At 33.1% G+C, this 18,144-nt stretch overlaps 1 protein-coding gene across 4 annotated transcripts in view; it reads right to left on the bottom strand.

Annotated features, from left to right (window-relative positions):
• The window catches only part of LOC121424878 (cGMP-specific 3',5'-cyclic phosphodiesterase-like), a 143,158-nt gene that overhangs the window by 78,085 nt on the left and 46,929 nt on the right, over positions 1-18,144 (bottom strand). For all 4 annotated transcript variants that reach the window (XM_041620723.1, XM_041620725.1, XM_041620724.1 and 1 more), the window contains exon 6: positions 12,538-12,627. In XM_041620723.1, coding sequence (XP_041476657.1) covers positions 12,538-12,627 — 90 coding nt within the window. The remainder of the gene's footprint in view (positions 1-12,537; positions 12,628-18,144) is intronic.

Genomic DNA, 18,144 nt, shown 5'->3' with positions numbered 1-18,144 from the left:
AGGTCAATTGCATGAAATAATCAAGCTTAAAAAACTGCAGATTCTCTTGTTTGCCTTTCGTTTAATGAACATTTTCATTGATGTCATTTACTCTATGTGTTAACCATCAGCATACACAAAGCAATTACGAATTTCAAGTATTCAAGATTTTTTCATACGTCATAAAGAATGCTTTTCAATTTTTCTATTTCTGATTCAGATTTCATTCTCTTTTTAATAGATTGCATGGATCTTTGTAATTTCATGAATTCTTCTTAGATGCAAATTATAAATTGTAGATCTACTTTGTTTTACTCAGATTGGTCTATTGATGCTCAGTGCTAGCTGTAATGACCACACCACAGGCAAAGAAAAAACAAATATTAAAATGTGGCATATCCCTATTTAAATGAAAACAACACACATACAGAATAAAAAAATATGTCCAGTAGCCTGTGCTCAGCAATTATGTAATATAAATTTGGCAAGGTACAGACAGGCTGACAGTCTTGGATTAATTTTCAAATCACAAATGATTTAAATTCAAAGTTGTTGAATAAGATTTAAGGACATTCCACAGGTATCTTTGTGCGCATCATGATCTGCGCATATTTTACACTCAATGCGCTGACGTCGCAATGGATGTACCTGTGATTAATCAGCTGTAGGTATGAGTTGATTTTTCTCATTATCTACACTCTAGCTACAGATCCGATGTGATGTTTTATGAAGCTAATAAACTGGAAAATTAATAAATACCTCTACAATTTCAAAATACTTTACTCTGCAGTGCTGCAAAGTATGACAAGATATAACCTCCATTTTGAATAAATGGTAGGGGGGTTTGGAATTTTTTCTCACATAGATACAAAGCATTTAGCGCATTTTTGTGTGTGTTTTAAAGAGCGCATTTGCTCTAATAAAAGTGCTGATAGTTTGTAAAAAAGCACGTGAACCCCTATTTTTTAATGTTTGCACGTCTTAAGTATCCCTTCCTCAACAACTTTGCAAGTTTGGTGAAAATGACATGGATTTTGAATAAAGTGCAGCATTTATTGTACTTCTCAAGTTTGATATTGAAATTCCACATTTTTGAGATTGGGTTTTGTTACCTTCACACCATATCTAACAACTGAATGTGCTGTTAGAATTAAAGAGCAAACAAATAACAATATAAATAGAGTCTCCATCTTATACCTCGGTCACATTTGCTCTATAACGGCTGTTCAGCGAGTCGAAAACAACCGTTTTATTCATTTTTAATCAAACCACCATGTGTAGCTGGTACAATTTTTTCTAAACGGCTCTTTTTGACTTACCGTAGAGCAACTATGACCGAGGTATTAAGGATACAATTATTAACCATATTGTGAGGTCTAAAAATGCCAAATTCTTTTGAATGCACAATTCTTAAAAACATCCATTTGGATGATTTTTGTATATTCATGTATTGAAGCTTATACGTGCAAACTTTGGTGAAAATGACATGGATTTTACTTTAACTGTGGAACGTCCTTAAGTATTTAATCAAATTATTAAAATCTAAATCCAGTTTACTAATCACAGATAAGGATTTATTTGAAATCGCTAAAATCTAAAGTGCGTACTAAACTCTCTATAATAAGGATGTGCTAGAGCAGCAACATACTGTACTTGCAACCATTCCTTCCACCACCCATCAAGGCTGGGTTAAAACATGTATACTGCTTCAACTACTCAATATCACATTAGCAATCCCATAAATAATAAAATGTAAAATAATTTGTAAATTCATCATTGCCAGAAAAAAATATTTATTACCTTCACACCAAATATGTATATTGTTGACTTGATAGGAAGTCCATAGTTAAACCACAACTTTAAACCAGGGTTTAATTCAAACCAGAGTTCAGAATACGGGCCTATAACTACAAGTGGCCGTTTTTTCAAAGCTATGAATTTTGCCTGGGCTTTCAACTCTACTATATTATGAAATCCATAAAAGTTTAACCAACAAGGAGTGATTATAACACTGGTCACTGAGGATTTGTAGAAAATGAAGAATGACTTGATAGCCCAAGTGGTGAAGGGGTAGAAGCCTTCTCATATTGTATTTATAATATTGTTGGTGTCCTGGGCAGGCAAGATATGCTATTGTCAATGCGATAGAATTCGCTGCATGCACTGTTTGTGCCACCCATTTACAGGTCATGAATTCTATATATGCGACAAAGTCAGCTGTTATTTCATAAATCATTCAGCAGGGGAATAAGGGACCTGGAATTCTGACACTGCATGGGTGATCAAGCAACGCTTGATTACCGCTGCAAACTAGGATGGGCTTCGAAGATGACGCTTTCCATCTTCCAGGCTGCGGTCGGGAGGAAAAAGGGGGTAGCATATAAATTGTTTCTCAAATTTCATCAGAATGATAATTGAGGTGCAATCATGTATAAATGGATGCGGTTTGGGCAGAAGGTGCCATCAAACGCCAGACGTGTCTGTGTGGTGATTAATAATATTAATGTCTTCTGTGAAATGAAACACCATCTTAACTGTTCTAAGGTGCCTAATCTTAATCAGGCTTTTTAAATCCTAACACAATCTAGATAATGAGAAATCAAGAAAAAAGTTTATGCAGTGACAGTAATAATTGGCTCTGGAGTAAAATAAGTATAACAATGAGGCTGCACTCCACAAGTGTTATGTCGAATGAAAATACAGAGCCTACTGAGATCATGAGTTTTGAAAAAGGTCAAAAAATGCCAGCAGTGAATATTTTATAGGTACTTGGAGAAGGGTCTATCTAGCTGGAAGGAATAGCTTCAATTTATTTTATCGTCTTACTTTTATCAAGAAATGTCATGCTAGGTACTTCCATATTCTGCACCAAAACATTTGAAGGAAAGCAATTATCTCCATAAAAAAGTATAGACTATCACAATGTGAGTGTACCATTATGAAAAGGGATAATGAAGACAAAGAGTAGATTAAGATAAAGGAGAAAAAAAGAAGGGAAAGGAAAAAGTGAGTTTGTATGTAGTGAAAATCATCAAAGTTTGAAAATTAATTCATTACCTCCAAATAAATCTACTTCAAGATACAAATATTTTCATTTTTTTAAATCATGTTATTGGATATATTGCTTATTAGTGGATATATTATCATAAGTAAGACATACAAATTGAAAATTTGAAGAATAAAAGCACAGAAAGTTTTCTCCAAAACATTGTATATAGATCTGAAGTAGATATGGACAAACTATTTTGAGGTCTTTCTCACGGGCATTGAATATCATTTCTAAGAAGGAAATAAAAGTAGAACAAAATTGAAAAGATGAAGAGAAGAAAGAAAAAGAAATGGAGAGTAGAATATAAGAAACATCCTGATACAAAAAGAATGGAGATTGTAAACAATTCTTTAATCTAATTAATCCCAAATAAGATCTTTCTTAACTGAGATTTTCATGAATCATTTTTGTTACTGAATATTTTAATAAATATAAAAAAATATAGTGAAATTTGAAAAAAAAAACCATGATGAAAGTTTTCCCCCAAACATCAAATTAATCTAGAGTAGATGTGAACATAGCATCATCCTCTGAGATCTTTTTCATAGGAATTCATTAACATTTCTGAAATTTTCACATCAATAAATTGGTATATTACATAATAATTTTATATTCAGGAAGAATAAAAAGAGTCATTAAAAGAAATCCACTTTACCTTCACAAGTAACTTATGATTAATGTGAAAAAAAAAATGCTGCCTGCATCAACAAGTGGAATGAGCATGGGTATCTTATTTCCGGGATGCAAGTCATTACACCATCAATCTTGGTTTCGTCTACTAAAAATGTCACACATTTGTGATAATTATAGCATATCTTTTTAAAGTAATTTTCATTTGGTTTTTGAAGCTGAAAATACCTTGATGTAGTGACGTGAAATGCTATTCACATGATTGGGAATTTGTAATGACCATTGTGTCAAAGATTCATTTTTTATAAGGAAGTTTAAAAAAATAAACCTCAGATTTATATTTTTATTCATGTTAGCACTGCCTATGAAAAGCAGTCCTACATTCATATCTTGATTTTTTCTGGAGGGGAGACAAGAATGGTGAACTAATAATCCTGGAAACTATTGAAAAAAAATACACATTTAAATCATCTCCAGAACATACATGGTATGGGCAGCTAAGTGTTTTGTAAAACATGGATTAGTAATTGATTACCTTGGAAATGATTTATGAATATGAATTAAAAATGCATGGGTGTATATTAGTTGAGAAATGTAATCGGCTGAAAGCTGTGGGAAATGGTTGCAATGAGAATTTTTACTTGAGTAATCTAATAAAAACCTTTGTTTTATATTGCTATTCTGTAGGAGGTATATGGAGTACTATCAAAACTGGAAATTTATTTCAAATAATTCCATGACTGGGGAAGTGAGAATTTTAGAAGTCTGAACAGTTGTAATGAATAATTCACATTCATGAAAAAACAACCCAAATTGGTACACCACAGGAAATGGCTTGAAATAAGTAAGCACACTACGACTTCAGCGGTCTCAGTAATCATTGTCTCAATTTATTCTGATCTGGAAGACCTGGCTTTGTGGTGAGTGGAATATCTGTTTGTGCCCATCAGCAGCTGATTGAAACTTGAACTATCTAGACAAACAATTATGCAGGAAAGCTCTTCCCATCAATTATCCAGAGTGGGGAAGGTTTAGCATGAGAAGAGGACACTACAGTCTTAGGCTTTATCTCTCTCCTTCTTTACATTTCCTTCCTCCCCTGTCAGACAGGAAAGATCAAGCCTTGCAGAGACTTTCATCTGCTGGTTAAGACTTTGGTGCAATTTAAGAGCTAGGTAAAAACTGTTTTACTTGACCTAGCTTTTTGACAAATTGTTTGATGAGGACTTCATACAGTGGCGTACGTACATCAAAAGTGGGATGGTAGATTGTCGTCAAGCATTGTCTTGTTCTGACTCAAAGTACATGGACACCTGGTAACTCCAGCTGAGCATGACAGAGAAAGGGAGAAGAGAACACTGCCTCTTTATACTACCCCCCCCCACCCGCCTCTCATGTCAAGCTCCTTCTAAACAGATATGAGACACAGTAGGAAACCTGAAATGATACATACCCCCTCCTTAAATGGTAATGAAAATTTCTGTTCAATCTTGACAACTATTAATAAGCATCATATGCCCCGCGTCAACTGTCATGAAGTCTAGACAGCATATAATACAATGTCGTATATATTACCCCAATCTTATCATGTCATCCAAAATGCATAGCACTTCAGCATCACAGCCTAGCTCATTTCACCTTTTACCTTGACTGTATACGCCATGGTACAGGAAAAAAAGGAGCTTCTCCTGAAATGTGCACCTGCTGTGTGGCTAATGTGCCATTAAACAATTTCCGAATGTGAACTGCTTTTAGGGATCTCGTGAACATGCTTCATATAATCGTCATGTGTGCTTCACAATGAACGCCAGTATGTTGGGTTTTTTAGGCATAGCCCTTCCTGCAGGGGTTATAATATGTAATGTTACCCTCTTTCTATTAAAGCAGCGAACAGCTTAAAGGGTTTTTTTTTTTAAATACATTTAAATAAAGAGCTTAATAATATTTTGCATGGGGAGCAGCCAAATGTCCTGAAATACATTAGCTGACTTTTTGACAAAGACGTGGATTGATGCCAAAAATAATATATCTATCTACCCAATTGTTAAAGTAATGTACAACATGTACATGTATATTAATTATAGTATGGTATGGGAGCTCAACTTCCTCAGGATTTAAGCAAAATTGATAATTGATGTGATCGATATGACAGTCATATTCAAAGCATATTTCATTTATTTCCTTTCATATGGCAGTTCTCTTTCATTGTGTTTCATCTCTGAGTGGTTTTAATACTATACTATGGCTTGTAAAACAGTACAGTAAGTTTTTTTTTACAAGGGCCTGGCTTTAACAAGCACCACTGGCTATGTGCATATCTTATAAACATATCATCTTTTAATTTGTAAACCAGGGTTGGCGATTTTTTTGATTTTTTTAAAAAAATCAAAAAAATCGGATTTATTTGATTTAAATCAGATTTTTTTTATTTTTTTGATTTTTTTAAAGTTCCTTCGAAAAAAGGGTAATTATCCCCCCCCCCTTACTCTTACAATGACATCAATATTGATGTTATACATTTCACCCCTAATATTGTTCTTAACCACATATTTTGTAATTAAAATCCAGTAAAAATGGACAATTAAAAATAAATTTGAGGAATCATGTATCTGAACTTAATTCTATCATACATAGGCCTATGAAGGAATATTCCATAGGGAATTCCCAGTGAGTAGAGAAAATTCCCCTCTGGGATTTTTCATTCAAATATTTAAAAAAATCCAAGAGAAAAAATCCCTTATCAAAACTGCCAACAAACCCTTTGCCAATTACTAGTATTCATGTATATTGTAAGAGAAATATTTCTCATCAATGATTTTTTTCAATCAGTCACAACTTTACAATAGTCAAAGAGAGACTACAACTGTATATTTTAAGGATCTTTTTGATAAAAAGCTCTTCTCTTGCTACAGATATCGATGCAAAACTCTCAGTTTTGGAGAACAATATAGGAGATAGCTTAGTCAAAGGGTGACTATACTACATTCTGTTACTGTGATTTTTTTACATTAATCTACAATTTTTATTCTCATATTCTCTACAAAAAAATCTGTTTGATCCATGAAGTATGAAAAAAAATCTACTTACTTTTAACTTAAAGGATAAAAACTGCAAAACTGCTTAAATTACAACATATGTATTACAAAAAGAAGTATTTTATTTTAAATGAGACACAGCTTACAACTGCCAATGATTGTAACTGAAGTACCTGCATCTTAACGTTAAAATACAGTGTTAAATGTTTATTCTGAGTTTTGCAAATTGTTGTTATAGAGCTCTTTCCATTATTACATGCAGATACAAAACTTCCATTATTTGTAGCACTGAACATGAAATGGGCTGCAGTGACTTAAAAGGTTTATAAGAGAAAGCTTTTCTCAACAGTCAAATTATGACTGTACTACATTATGTTAATGTGATTTTTATAATTATGTTATTCAAAACATCAAATGTATGATAAATGTAACAATACGAAATAAGAGGCATGTTAAATATGTTGATTACATGCAGGTATCATTTTTTATTTTACATGACAGAAGTAGTTATGTGTAGGCGAAGGATCAAAACTGGAAAACTGCCAACAAACCTTTTCTCATCGACTTTTATGTATTATATTTTTTTTTTACAAACTGCTCTCTGAAAAGTCTTTGGATTATGTGAAAACTTTACGTTAAGAAAGAAATTGACTAATAATAACTGACAAAGAATGTAAAATTTCAGAAGAAAAACTCGACATAAAATGAGTACCTATTGACAACATACATCTGTAGTTTTTAAGGAATTACCTGATTTTATTAATTTGATTTTAATTTGTTTTAAGTAGATATGAAGACTTTGTTGATCTTTTATTGATATAAAGTTAATTCAAAGTTTTTCAGTTGACTTGAAGAATTAAAACTGCATTGAACAAATACTTTGTCCATGATTTGTACATGTTTCAATGGAAGTGATTTAAATCAATGATTTTTTAAAAAAAATCATGGTGATTTAAATCGCGATTTAAATCACGATTTAAATCAACGTGATTTAAATCCGCCAACCCTGTTGTAAACAAATCATTGGAATTACGCCTATGTGTTTAAGACCGCATGCTCAATCTGTAATTAAAAATACAGATCGAGCATGCGATCTCAAACAAATAGGAGTAATGCCAAAAATTTGTTTACAAATTATAATTTCCTCTTATTAAAGCCCCTTCATTTACTATATCATTTTTAACCAATAATAATAAGACTAATTTTCAAGTAAAATTGTAATAACACTTAATTAGTTTGGACTAATCATATAATAAGCTGAAAGAAAAAATTCCAGCAGAATCTCCTTTTCTTGTTCAAAACCTCTCTTTATGAATCTGATAAGGTCCATCTCAATCCATATCATTCCCAAAGCTCTTTCAGCCGATTCATGTGCATGCATTTGAGATTCTTGTGTGGGGCGCTTTTAAGGAATAGCACCATTTAGTGCATGGCTTATTGCAATATGTATGGCCATGCCGACTGAGGGAAAGTGGCTTCAGATAAACTAGAACACTGGCCTAGTTTGATTAAGTTCCAAAAAACAATCAAGAGTGCAGGGGGATTACAAGTCTATATACAACTGATATTGAGTGAGAAAACATTACAAATCAAAAGGAGGAGGAAAGAGAGAACGGAAAATAGAGGTCTACCAGAGGCAAAGCATAACATTGTAATATTCAGACAAAATCGATAATTGGATTGGAGAATGTGGCTTCAAGAAGTGTCTCTAGATATAATACGCTGTGGCTTACAATTGCATTTATATGTAAATTGAGTTTTAAGGTCCACCCACATATCAACTTGATTTAAATATATTTTTAAGAAATCAACCAAGAATAATGAAGATTTCAACAAAATCAAATGTAACTGGCAATTTTGTTTCTTATTTTTTTCTTCATTTCATTCATAACAAAGATAGTGTGTACATGGGGGTTGATGATGTAGTACACTATTCTTCATGTTTCTTGAAATTTGAATTCATATCTTTAAAAAAAAAAAGATTTGATTGCATTCATGGCAATGAACCTTTCAATTCAATATAAAATATATCATGTACATTAATGAATTTACAATTCACGTCTTAACACTATTAGGGAAAATATTCATAATAGAATTCAAAGGACAAGTGAATGTGTGTCATCACAGGCTGCCTCATTTACATAACATTGAAATATATGCGTGTCAATCTTTTGTATTAAGCATGTCAATGTTTTGTATTTTAAAAGCTATGAAGAACTAATGAATGCTACAAATTTCTCATTACAAACACAATTTAATGAAATTGTGACATTATTTTGTTTGATTTGTTTAATCCATTCATTAAATTCACATAGATATTGAGGTGGACTAGGTCCTTTTCAAGTCAAAACCTTAGATGGTTCTAGTTTTTTTTTATGCAAGTTACCATCTAGAAGGATAATTTAGTTTTCCGAAAAGATGAATTATTCTTGTTTTGCATGGCTTTCCATGGTACTGCAAAATATTTTTAAAATTCAAAATGAGGCTTGTCAACTATTTTCTGAATAATTATTTAATTTCTGTAACATATTAACAGAACTTCAGGAAGAAAAGAGCATGAAAAAAAACAGACTTCTCCTTCAGAGCTTTAATATCCTTGAAACAATTCATGTATCCAGAATGAGTTATTGAAAAATGCATGACATTCAACGCTACAAATTTATCTCCGTAGGATATTAGCAAGGACATTTGGGTGATTTATTGACTGCTCTCTATCAATGGAGAGATATATGAAACATAGAATTATGAAGGACAATACCAAGGAAGATAGTGAGGGAAAAAGTGAAAAAAAAATGACATGCAACTACATGTGGTAAAAAGGGAAAGAGAAAAGGAGAAAATGAAAATGGATGTGGTTTAAAAAAAGGCCAATAAAGAATTACATAGGAAATGAAGGAAAACAGCACAAAATTGAACAAGGAAACTTGAAAGGGGGAGAAAGAGAGAGTGAGAAAAATGGTTGACTTAACAATTTCACTCAAAAGGATGATTTGTGTTTCATGACGGACATTTCACCAATCCTGGCATTGATGCAGAAATATTTTGTGCAAGATAATAAGGCATGGCACTAAAAGCAATGAAGAAGACAAGACTAGAACCAGTAACCGTGTATTCTCAACAGGGGAAAAGCTTCGCATCAATCTTCCTTCAAATGAGCAGACTATCCAAGAAAACAATTCACCGTGCAGCATTTCAGCCATATACGCAAGGCTTAAATTTCATGAAGAGGTAAAAGCATTTTAGAAGTAAACGCCTAAGTGGTCCCTCGCAATTAAAGTGTATGAGGCTTTGTGACCAGGAGATGAAGCAGATTCAATCTATACTTAAAGATTGCATCAACTTTTAACTTTGGCTAGTCATGCCATGTCTGAAAGCTTACCATGGCTTGGCGCATTAAACGTTTTGTTACATTTCAGCATTCAGAACTATTGACAAAACTAGTCTGTTGTTCACTGATATTGGGAGTTTTAGATTGCATGTCATCATATCGTCGGCAGTCTTCCGAACCGTCATATCACACATACGATGGTGCAAACCCATTTCAGAGAAAATCGACTTCAAAGTTTACTAGTTCCCCAGTCGTAAAACATATTCATTGCTCGAAAAATACATGGTTGGAAAGACCAAGACAATTACTTGGCAATTTGAGTGTATTTTGAGTTTTTGACAGACGTGTATCAATCAGGTATGATTATTTACGTCTGGGACCGACCTTTAACAATGGTATCCTTATTTTCATACAAAAGCAAGGATCAGAGAAAATATCGCAAAAGAGCTACATGCTTGTAATTTCGGTTGGAGCGGTTGAGATTTCCTTGTACAAAAGTGCCATAGGGAATTCAATAACCCTGACCGCGATTCCAATGCGCGCGGTCAGTCAAAACGTTGTATGGCTTTTCACGTGCAAAGTCAATGCAGTGCAGGTGGCCGATACGACAGTTTGGCTGACCGCACGCATTGAAATCGCGGTCAGTCAAAACTTGTATTGCTCTGTTACGGTACACGTTTCCAATGGGATTTTCACATTTTATTTTTAAAATGTATGGCATCGCCGTGAAAATCCTCTCATATCTCAGAAAATGAAATAAATTGCTGCCTAGAAATTTAGTTATGAATAGAGTAGGACTTGTACTTTAATTTTCTGCAAAAATCTCAAAATCGATTTTTTGACCAATACTGACTGATACAACGGTTCGGATGACTGCTGACGATATATACATTGTACATCAAGGTACACTGTATTTAGCTCCTTAAGGATTGATGGCATCTGAAGGTGTCTGAGTGGAGCACTGCAAAACATTGAGCTTGTTCAAGCACCTCCTTACATGTATCTGATGTTCTTCAGGACAATGCAAATTTGAAAAATAAGTATATTGGACGGGCAATTGACTGGTCATTTACACTTACATATTAAAGCTCAGTGTTTATTTAATGAATCTTTAAAAACAGGGTAGCTTCATCAGTGGTCTTATCTTAAGATTAAGATATGGAAAGATTTTAAACAAAAGGTACTTCCAATCGAAAATGTGTAGACCTAATTCAGAAAAAAAAAACAATTGTGCACATTTATGCAAATGTATATTTATCAACAAGCTGTTATACCTGCTTGCACTGACTTTCGCATGTTGAAGAAAAGACAAAACGGTATGGATGAAACACTGTTAGAGTGGTCAGCAGTGTTGTATCAGCTAGTGTGTTTTTCTACATGTAAAAGGTAGCCTGCTAAAACACAGCTCTCTTGCAATTTCTCTCCCATGTCTTAATTTTGAATATAAATAAAAAATAAGACATTAAATAGCAGTCTTATGCATTCTTATTAATCATTTCTTAAGGGAATACATTTCTCAGATAGCATTTCACAAACATTGGCAATATATGTTAAAAGTTAGCCTAGATTTTCTCGAACTTATGTTTTACACTGGTGAATCACAAGATAATGGTTTAGATGATCCCAACAACTTTGCATCTCTACTACCACCCCCTTTTTTAAAACTATATTTAACATTTGTCATTCTTATGTTTTTTTATTAGGAAAAAACAAATTCTTGGTACAATTTAAAATGTAACTAAATTCTAAACCTTTGACTTGTTACTCTGTCTCCATCCATCAGACACCAAAAGAATTTAAATTTTGTAAATTTGTCTTTGAGCTCAAGATGTCTACTGTGTCAAAAAAAATCAGGATCCCGCAGAAAAGCAGTAAATCCCAACAGACTGGAATGCAATCAACATTATTATGACACATCATTTGAAGTGGAAGGGAGATATTGTTCTAGCCTCAGGAGCTTTGGGTCTCTTGAGCAAAAAGCTTACATGTATAACAGCCCTGCACCACGAGTTACCGTTCAAATTGTTTCTACCGGCATGCATTGCCATGAATTGTTGCACATCTATCGGGGTAAGGAATTTTTTGGTTCAATCATTGCTTTGCTTTGAAACATAAAAGATCACATGAATTATTCTTGTATGAAGATTGATGTTTACAAAACAAATCAATATCATATTGCAAAAAAATGGGGGCATGAGTGTTTTGACTTGTTTAAGGATGACACCAAAAAATGAAAACTCACACTAAATCACTAGATAGAAACATCTCACAGGGTTTAATATTGTGAGCATAAAGGAAGTAAATATTCAACAGTTTCTGGTTGCCATACTAATTTCTTACTTCAAAACATGTTTTACCTTGGATGCCCCGTTTCTCACTTGGGCAAGGTTTTCCTAAATTGGACAGTTCCGGAGTGAAATTAGGTTTGCCATTCATGTAAGTTTTTCTCCCGAGCACATGGTTTAAACTTTTAGATAATACTTTAGGATAAGAACCTTTCACATCCCACTTCTCACCTGATTCCTCTTGTATTCATTGACGGACATCTCAAAAAGCTGAGCATTCATTATTCCAATGCCACAAAAGGTCAAGTAGTTTCGAAACACCTGCACAGTACGTGAAACAGGAAAGATAATGAAAGGAGATATCAGAGCAATACAACCACTTCTGACAACTCAAAATCAATAAAGGCTTGATTGATTCTTCAAATTTTTCGTAAATAGAAAACTAAATGAATCATGAACTTCAAGAAATTCTAATTGGCAAACAGATTAAATTTTGTATAAGGTATTGGTAAGTGAAAACTACAGCATTCTACTCTCTTTACATTTCATACATAAATCATTTAAATATGCAATATGAACTGTACATATAAAAACACAAACATGTACATGTAGGTATCAGAAAAAACTCCCTGATGACAAGCATATCAAACTACACATAATCATTATTCTATTGATCGTTTCATGCAAAATAAAAAAAAAATGTCCACACCAATAAACACACTGAAAAGCAATTTTCTAAATGGATTATGAAGTGAAATGAAAATAAAAAATCAAGCAAAACTAGATTTTCAAAGTAAACACTCCAAGATGAATGCATAACATCACATTAAAGCAAGATATACAAATCTTAAGCATTGTGCACCATCTTGCACAAATAATTTAAGGTAAAATTTCTCTCAACTAGAATCCAATACCCTTGTGACCTTTTGTGAGATGCCCTCCCATTGTTGAATAGGTTTATCTCAATATCAATTGGCCATGACAATAAACATACACGCATCCTGCATGCTCTCAGATAGTGATTCTAACCATCCTTTAAAGTTTTTTTTTTTTTAAGCCTGTTTGGAATCAACCTGTGATTCTAAACAGTGTACTAAAAGAAATTGAATATAGTATGTTGTAAGATTTTCTTCTTTTTTCAAACATTTAATTTTATATCATTGAAATGCCTTTTTATTATCCCATTTATTACAATGAATTTATTATAACAGGTAATGACTATTTATTTATTTAGAATGAGCAGTACAGCTGAATATCGGGCTGATTGTAGGTAAAATCCTGCTATCTCTATATTAATTTTGTATATTTTATTACTACCATCACTATGTGGCTACTAACATGGACATCACAATAGGTATTATACAATGAAACATCAAAATTATAGTAAACATAGAAATAAACTGTCAACAATCATGAAAAGGAACGATATATACATATCATTACATGTACATATACTATATACATTATTTTATTACGTGACCTATAATGTTAAAAGTTAATTGCATGCATTGTAATATCAAACAAGAACGTAATACTTTGGAAATGGAACTGATGAGAAAGCGACCACTACTTGATAAAAAAAGAATGAAACATTATTTCATTAAATTCATTATCAAAGACAAGTTTTAATCTTCTCCAAAAAAAACAATGAGTATTAGCTGAAAATTTTTAAATAGACTTTGCTATCTGCCAACTGCAATAACACATTAATCTTTTAATTGATCTACAACAAAGACAGGCAAATGACTTATTGAAAAACAAGCCATATACATGTCCTGGATTATTATTGCAACAAGTTCATGGAATCGTGTATGATTGGTTATTGGGTCTATCTTATCTTAAAGTAAAACATAGAACTTGTACTTTCAAGCATTCTCATGCCAAAGCTCCTTTCCATCCTGACCTTTCTTCTTTTCTCGCTTACCCTTCTACTCCCTTCATAACATTCTTCTTAATCTTTCTTCGCTATCATTCCTTTCCCATTCCTATCTCTCTTACCCATCTCACCATATCGGTCTGTAACTCTTTCTTAATAATCTCTCTCCATCTACATGCAAGTGAGCTCTGAGCATCACCTGCCAAGTGCTAGGATTCTGAAAAATGATATCATTAAAATGGGTAAGATTTTGTAGTGGGACAGTTGGCACCTTGGATATTTGACTATTTTGTCTACTAAACAAAAGTACTATAATATCAAATCATGAATTTCAAACACAGCTAAGAGAGCTAACATATGATTCAGTGAAATTGGATTTAAAAATTAATTAAATATCAAAGACAAGAAAACTGAGACATGCTTGCCATGAAACATCCCAGAATCCACTAACATGGGGAACCAATGAAGCACCGTGTGCATCTACATGTATGCAGATCTCAATTGCATAGACATTTTCATGGAAGTCAATCAACATGAGAAAAGATAATTCTTTAGTGATCACTCCTGAATCAAGGCTCTCAATTTGTATTATAAGTAGTCAACCACTTAAACAAAAAAAGGCAGTCATGCACATAAATGAATGAAATTTATCCCCCCCCCCCCCCCATAGCTACTGCACTGAAATTTTCTCACTGTAATAATCATACAGTGTTACAGGTTGGGAAATAAATACTGGTGATTATTTGCTAACATTTGCAAGGCTTTCAGACACATTTGTCCAGCCCGTGTGTCCAATTTTAGTTCTTGAGCGATATATTGACAGTGTATGTCCACATGCATCGCATCACGAAGATCACCCAGGAGAGACAAGAAGCGAGGGTTGTTAGACACAGAGGCTGGCCCAAGGCATGCAATTAAAACTCTCATGGAATATCCATCAAGGATCAGAGATCTCAATCGGAACCTGGTCACAAGAGAAGCTTTCTGCAGGAACATGACAGACTACATTACCATCTACTGTAGATTCTTCACATAAACATGAAAGCAGATTCAAGTTCAAAGGCATCTTCTTACATGGAGAGCTTCCTATAAAACACTCATTCCTGGCTAATCCTGATTCAAGATGACATATGGGAGATGAGTTTCAGAAAAGGGAAGTAAGATTTATTATACAGGCAGAAAAGCACTAAAGCTATTAAATCTTTTCCATCACTACTGGTGATATCAATTTGTGAGGGAAGGTAAAGGTTGAAAATATGAGAAATCTATCAAGATTTTTTTTATTACAATCATCCACTTTATACACTATGTAGGATGTTATAAAATATTACATGATCCAAAATCACAAAAAAGCTAAATTGAATTGTTGATTCAAGCATATCTCATAGCTCCTTACAAAGAATACCCTTTTTTCCTCCTCTCAGCGGTAAAATAGACATTTATTCAAAGACAAAAATTACATTGTTGTCTGTTGTCATCTTCATGAACAGCAATGGGAATTATACCATTTTCTAGTTCTTTATCACCTATATGATGAATAAACAAATATAATCATAAAACTTAATTGCATTTCTCAATTTGCAGCTGCTGACCTTGCAATTTATGTTATTTTAATTGAAAGAGGACTTCCTCCTATATTAATGGGAAAAGCACATGCTCATCACTGTTGATTGGGTCAAATTTACAAAGAAAATACAATACTGTAGCCAGCCTATTAGAAGACTTGTGAATAATTTCCTCAACCATGCTATTATCTATCGCTTGTCAGCACTTCACAGATTGCATTTGCTCAATTTTCATGACATTAAAGACAAGCTTGCCTATCATCCCTTTCAAGGTTTTCGTCACACTTCATTTCCAACCAAGGCTGTAGCTGCTCAATCAATGTTCTCATAATTCGTTTATAATGTCAGTAATCAAGGAGAGACCAGTGAAGCAAGCCAAGGATTATGTTATGTAAAGAAAGCATTTCCTCAACAAAAATAGAGAAGCAAATGAATTCATAAATCACTACATAAAAAACTATTAGCAGGAATATGAATAAACAAATAAAATAAGAAAAATTGAATAAATAATGAAGCAAGTCAATAAGCCATGTCAAAGATCCAATAGTACTTCTCAAATATCTACAATTGTAAAGACTACTTTCCAAGTCATCATTACAGCATTTTTGGCATAAAACCAACGACAGCTTTCACTACTGTACACATTTAGTTTTTGACTGAATATTTATTAAAAAATAAACAGAATGACAGATTTAGTACAAAAGCTGGCCAAGGACTAAAAATCCACTGAAAAACACAATAACATGACACTCATGGAATGGATATTCATTTGTCTTGCTTGAATAACTGCAAATATAATATCATGTTGTCTGTCATTTCCCTTGCTTCTTCAAGATACCCACAGAGGCCCTCTAATTTCATATTTTGTTTGACTTTCTATTGTTGACTCTTATTGATTCCGTTTCCATGGAGACAACACACAAAATCAATTTCATATCTTTCAATATAAGCAGATCTACGTGAGGATTAAGAAAACAGATTGATTTTGCCTTCATTTTACTGTCTAGCCACTTCTGGATTGACAAAGGACACCTTAATGTGGGGGGGAACAAAGCGATGGTATATTGATAGTACATTTCAGACTGAAATTTTTAAAAAGCAGTCAATATTTCTCTGTTTTATTCCCCATTTCACTACAATTGTAACACATTATAAATATAATAAAACATATTTTTCATTTATATACAATGCAGAGCTGTAGTAAAAAGGCAAATAAGATGTCAAAATACTTCATTCTTTATTTTCTTCTATACAAACTTAAATTGCAAGCTAATGACTTTGAAAGGAATGAATTGCGTGAATTTCTAATATTAAAAAAATATCTTTTTTTTAAACCGTTACATTTCACTTTTGGTTACACTCTTAATCTAGAAATGAATCAATGTTATTGATTACAATTTTTCAATTACAGCCTTTACTTGTCCAATTGCAATCGCTTTGGATTTATTCCTATAAAAGATACCAATTTAAATACATTTTTTCAATACTTTTTAAAAATTGTTCACATTTATAAAAACAAGACCCATACAGGACTTTCCATTCATGTATTCAACGACAACCATTTTTAAAAACAGTATAAATTTACGGTTGTATTCAAAGAAGAATACACCAAAATAGTACATTTATCTTATTCATCTATCCAGGATATTTTATATCCCTCTCATGAATATTCATGAGTATTCTAGATAAATGATTGGTCAATTCATATTCGTGTGACAAAGTATAATCTCAATAGGAAAGCACATCGCTGCAAGTAGCTCCTTATAGTTTTCTTCTAGCTCTGTATATACTGTCATGGGGAGAACTGTGCATGCTCATGCTCAATATGTTCCCTCAATGTTTAACTGCTCATGGTCCAAAAATAAAATAAACACTCTCGCTCATATTACTTACCGACAATCTGGTAAAAAAACAGTGTGGAATCGGGGCTAGATCATCATGCAGAAAATTTAATTCCTAGCCTACCCAGGAACTGGTTAGCATTAGCTCAACCAATAGGCCTACATTGTAGGACTAGGTCCAGAAATGCTAGAATTTGTCTAGATTTTTTTTACATATCAGCAAGGTCTACAAGTCAAAAGGGATATAAAACAAATATATCAGGCGTTTCCTTCAAAAGCATAGAGGGAATTATCAATCCTTGGGTTGACTGGCAATAATAACTATTTTTCCTTGGGGCTTTGCCCCTCTGAGAAAATAGTGATTGCCAGTCCAACCTCGGATAAATAATTCCCACTATACTTTCTCAAAGCCTGATACATTTGTATATTGTGCATGACTATCTGTACTATTAGCTATAATAGCAATGCATAATTTATTTTGCGGGATCTTAATGTCATCAGACTGTCTTTTAGATGAGCTTATCAAATTTTCAGTGACAGAAAAGAAGAGAGAACT

This window comes from Lytechinus variegatus, chromosome 12 (genome assembly GCF_018143015.1).
Source record: "Lytechinus variegatus isolate NC3 chromosome 12, Lvar_3.0, whole genome shotgun sequence".
Classification (NCBI taxonomy): Eukaryota; Metazoa; Echinodermata; class Echinoidea; order Temnopleuroida; family Toxopneustidae; genus Lytechinus; species Lytechinus variegatus.
This window is presented reverse-complemented; position numbering and strand designations above follow the sequence as displayed.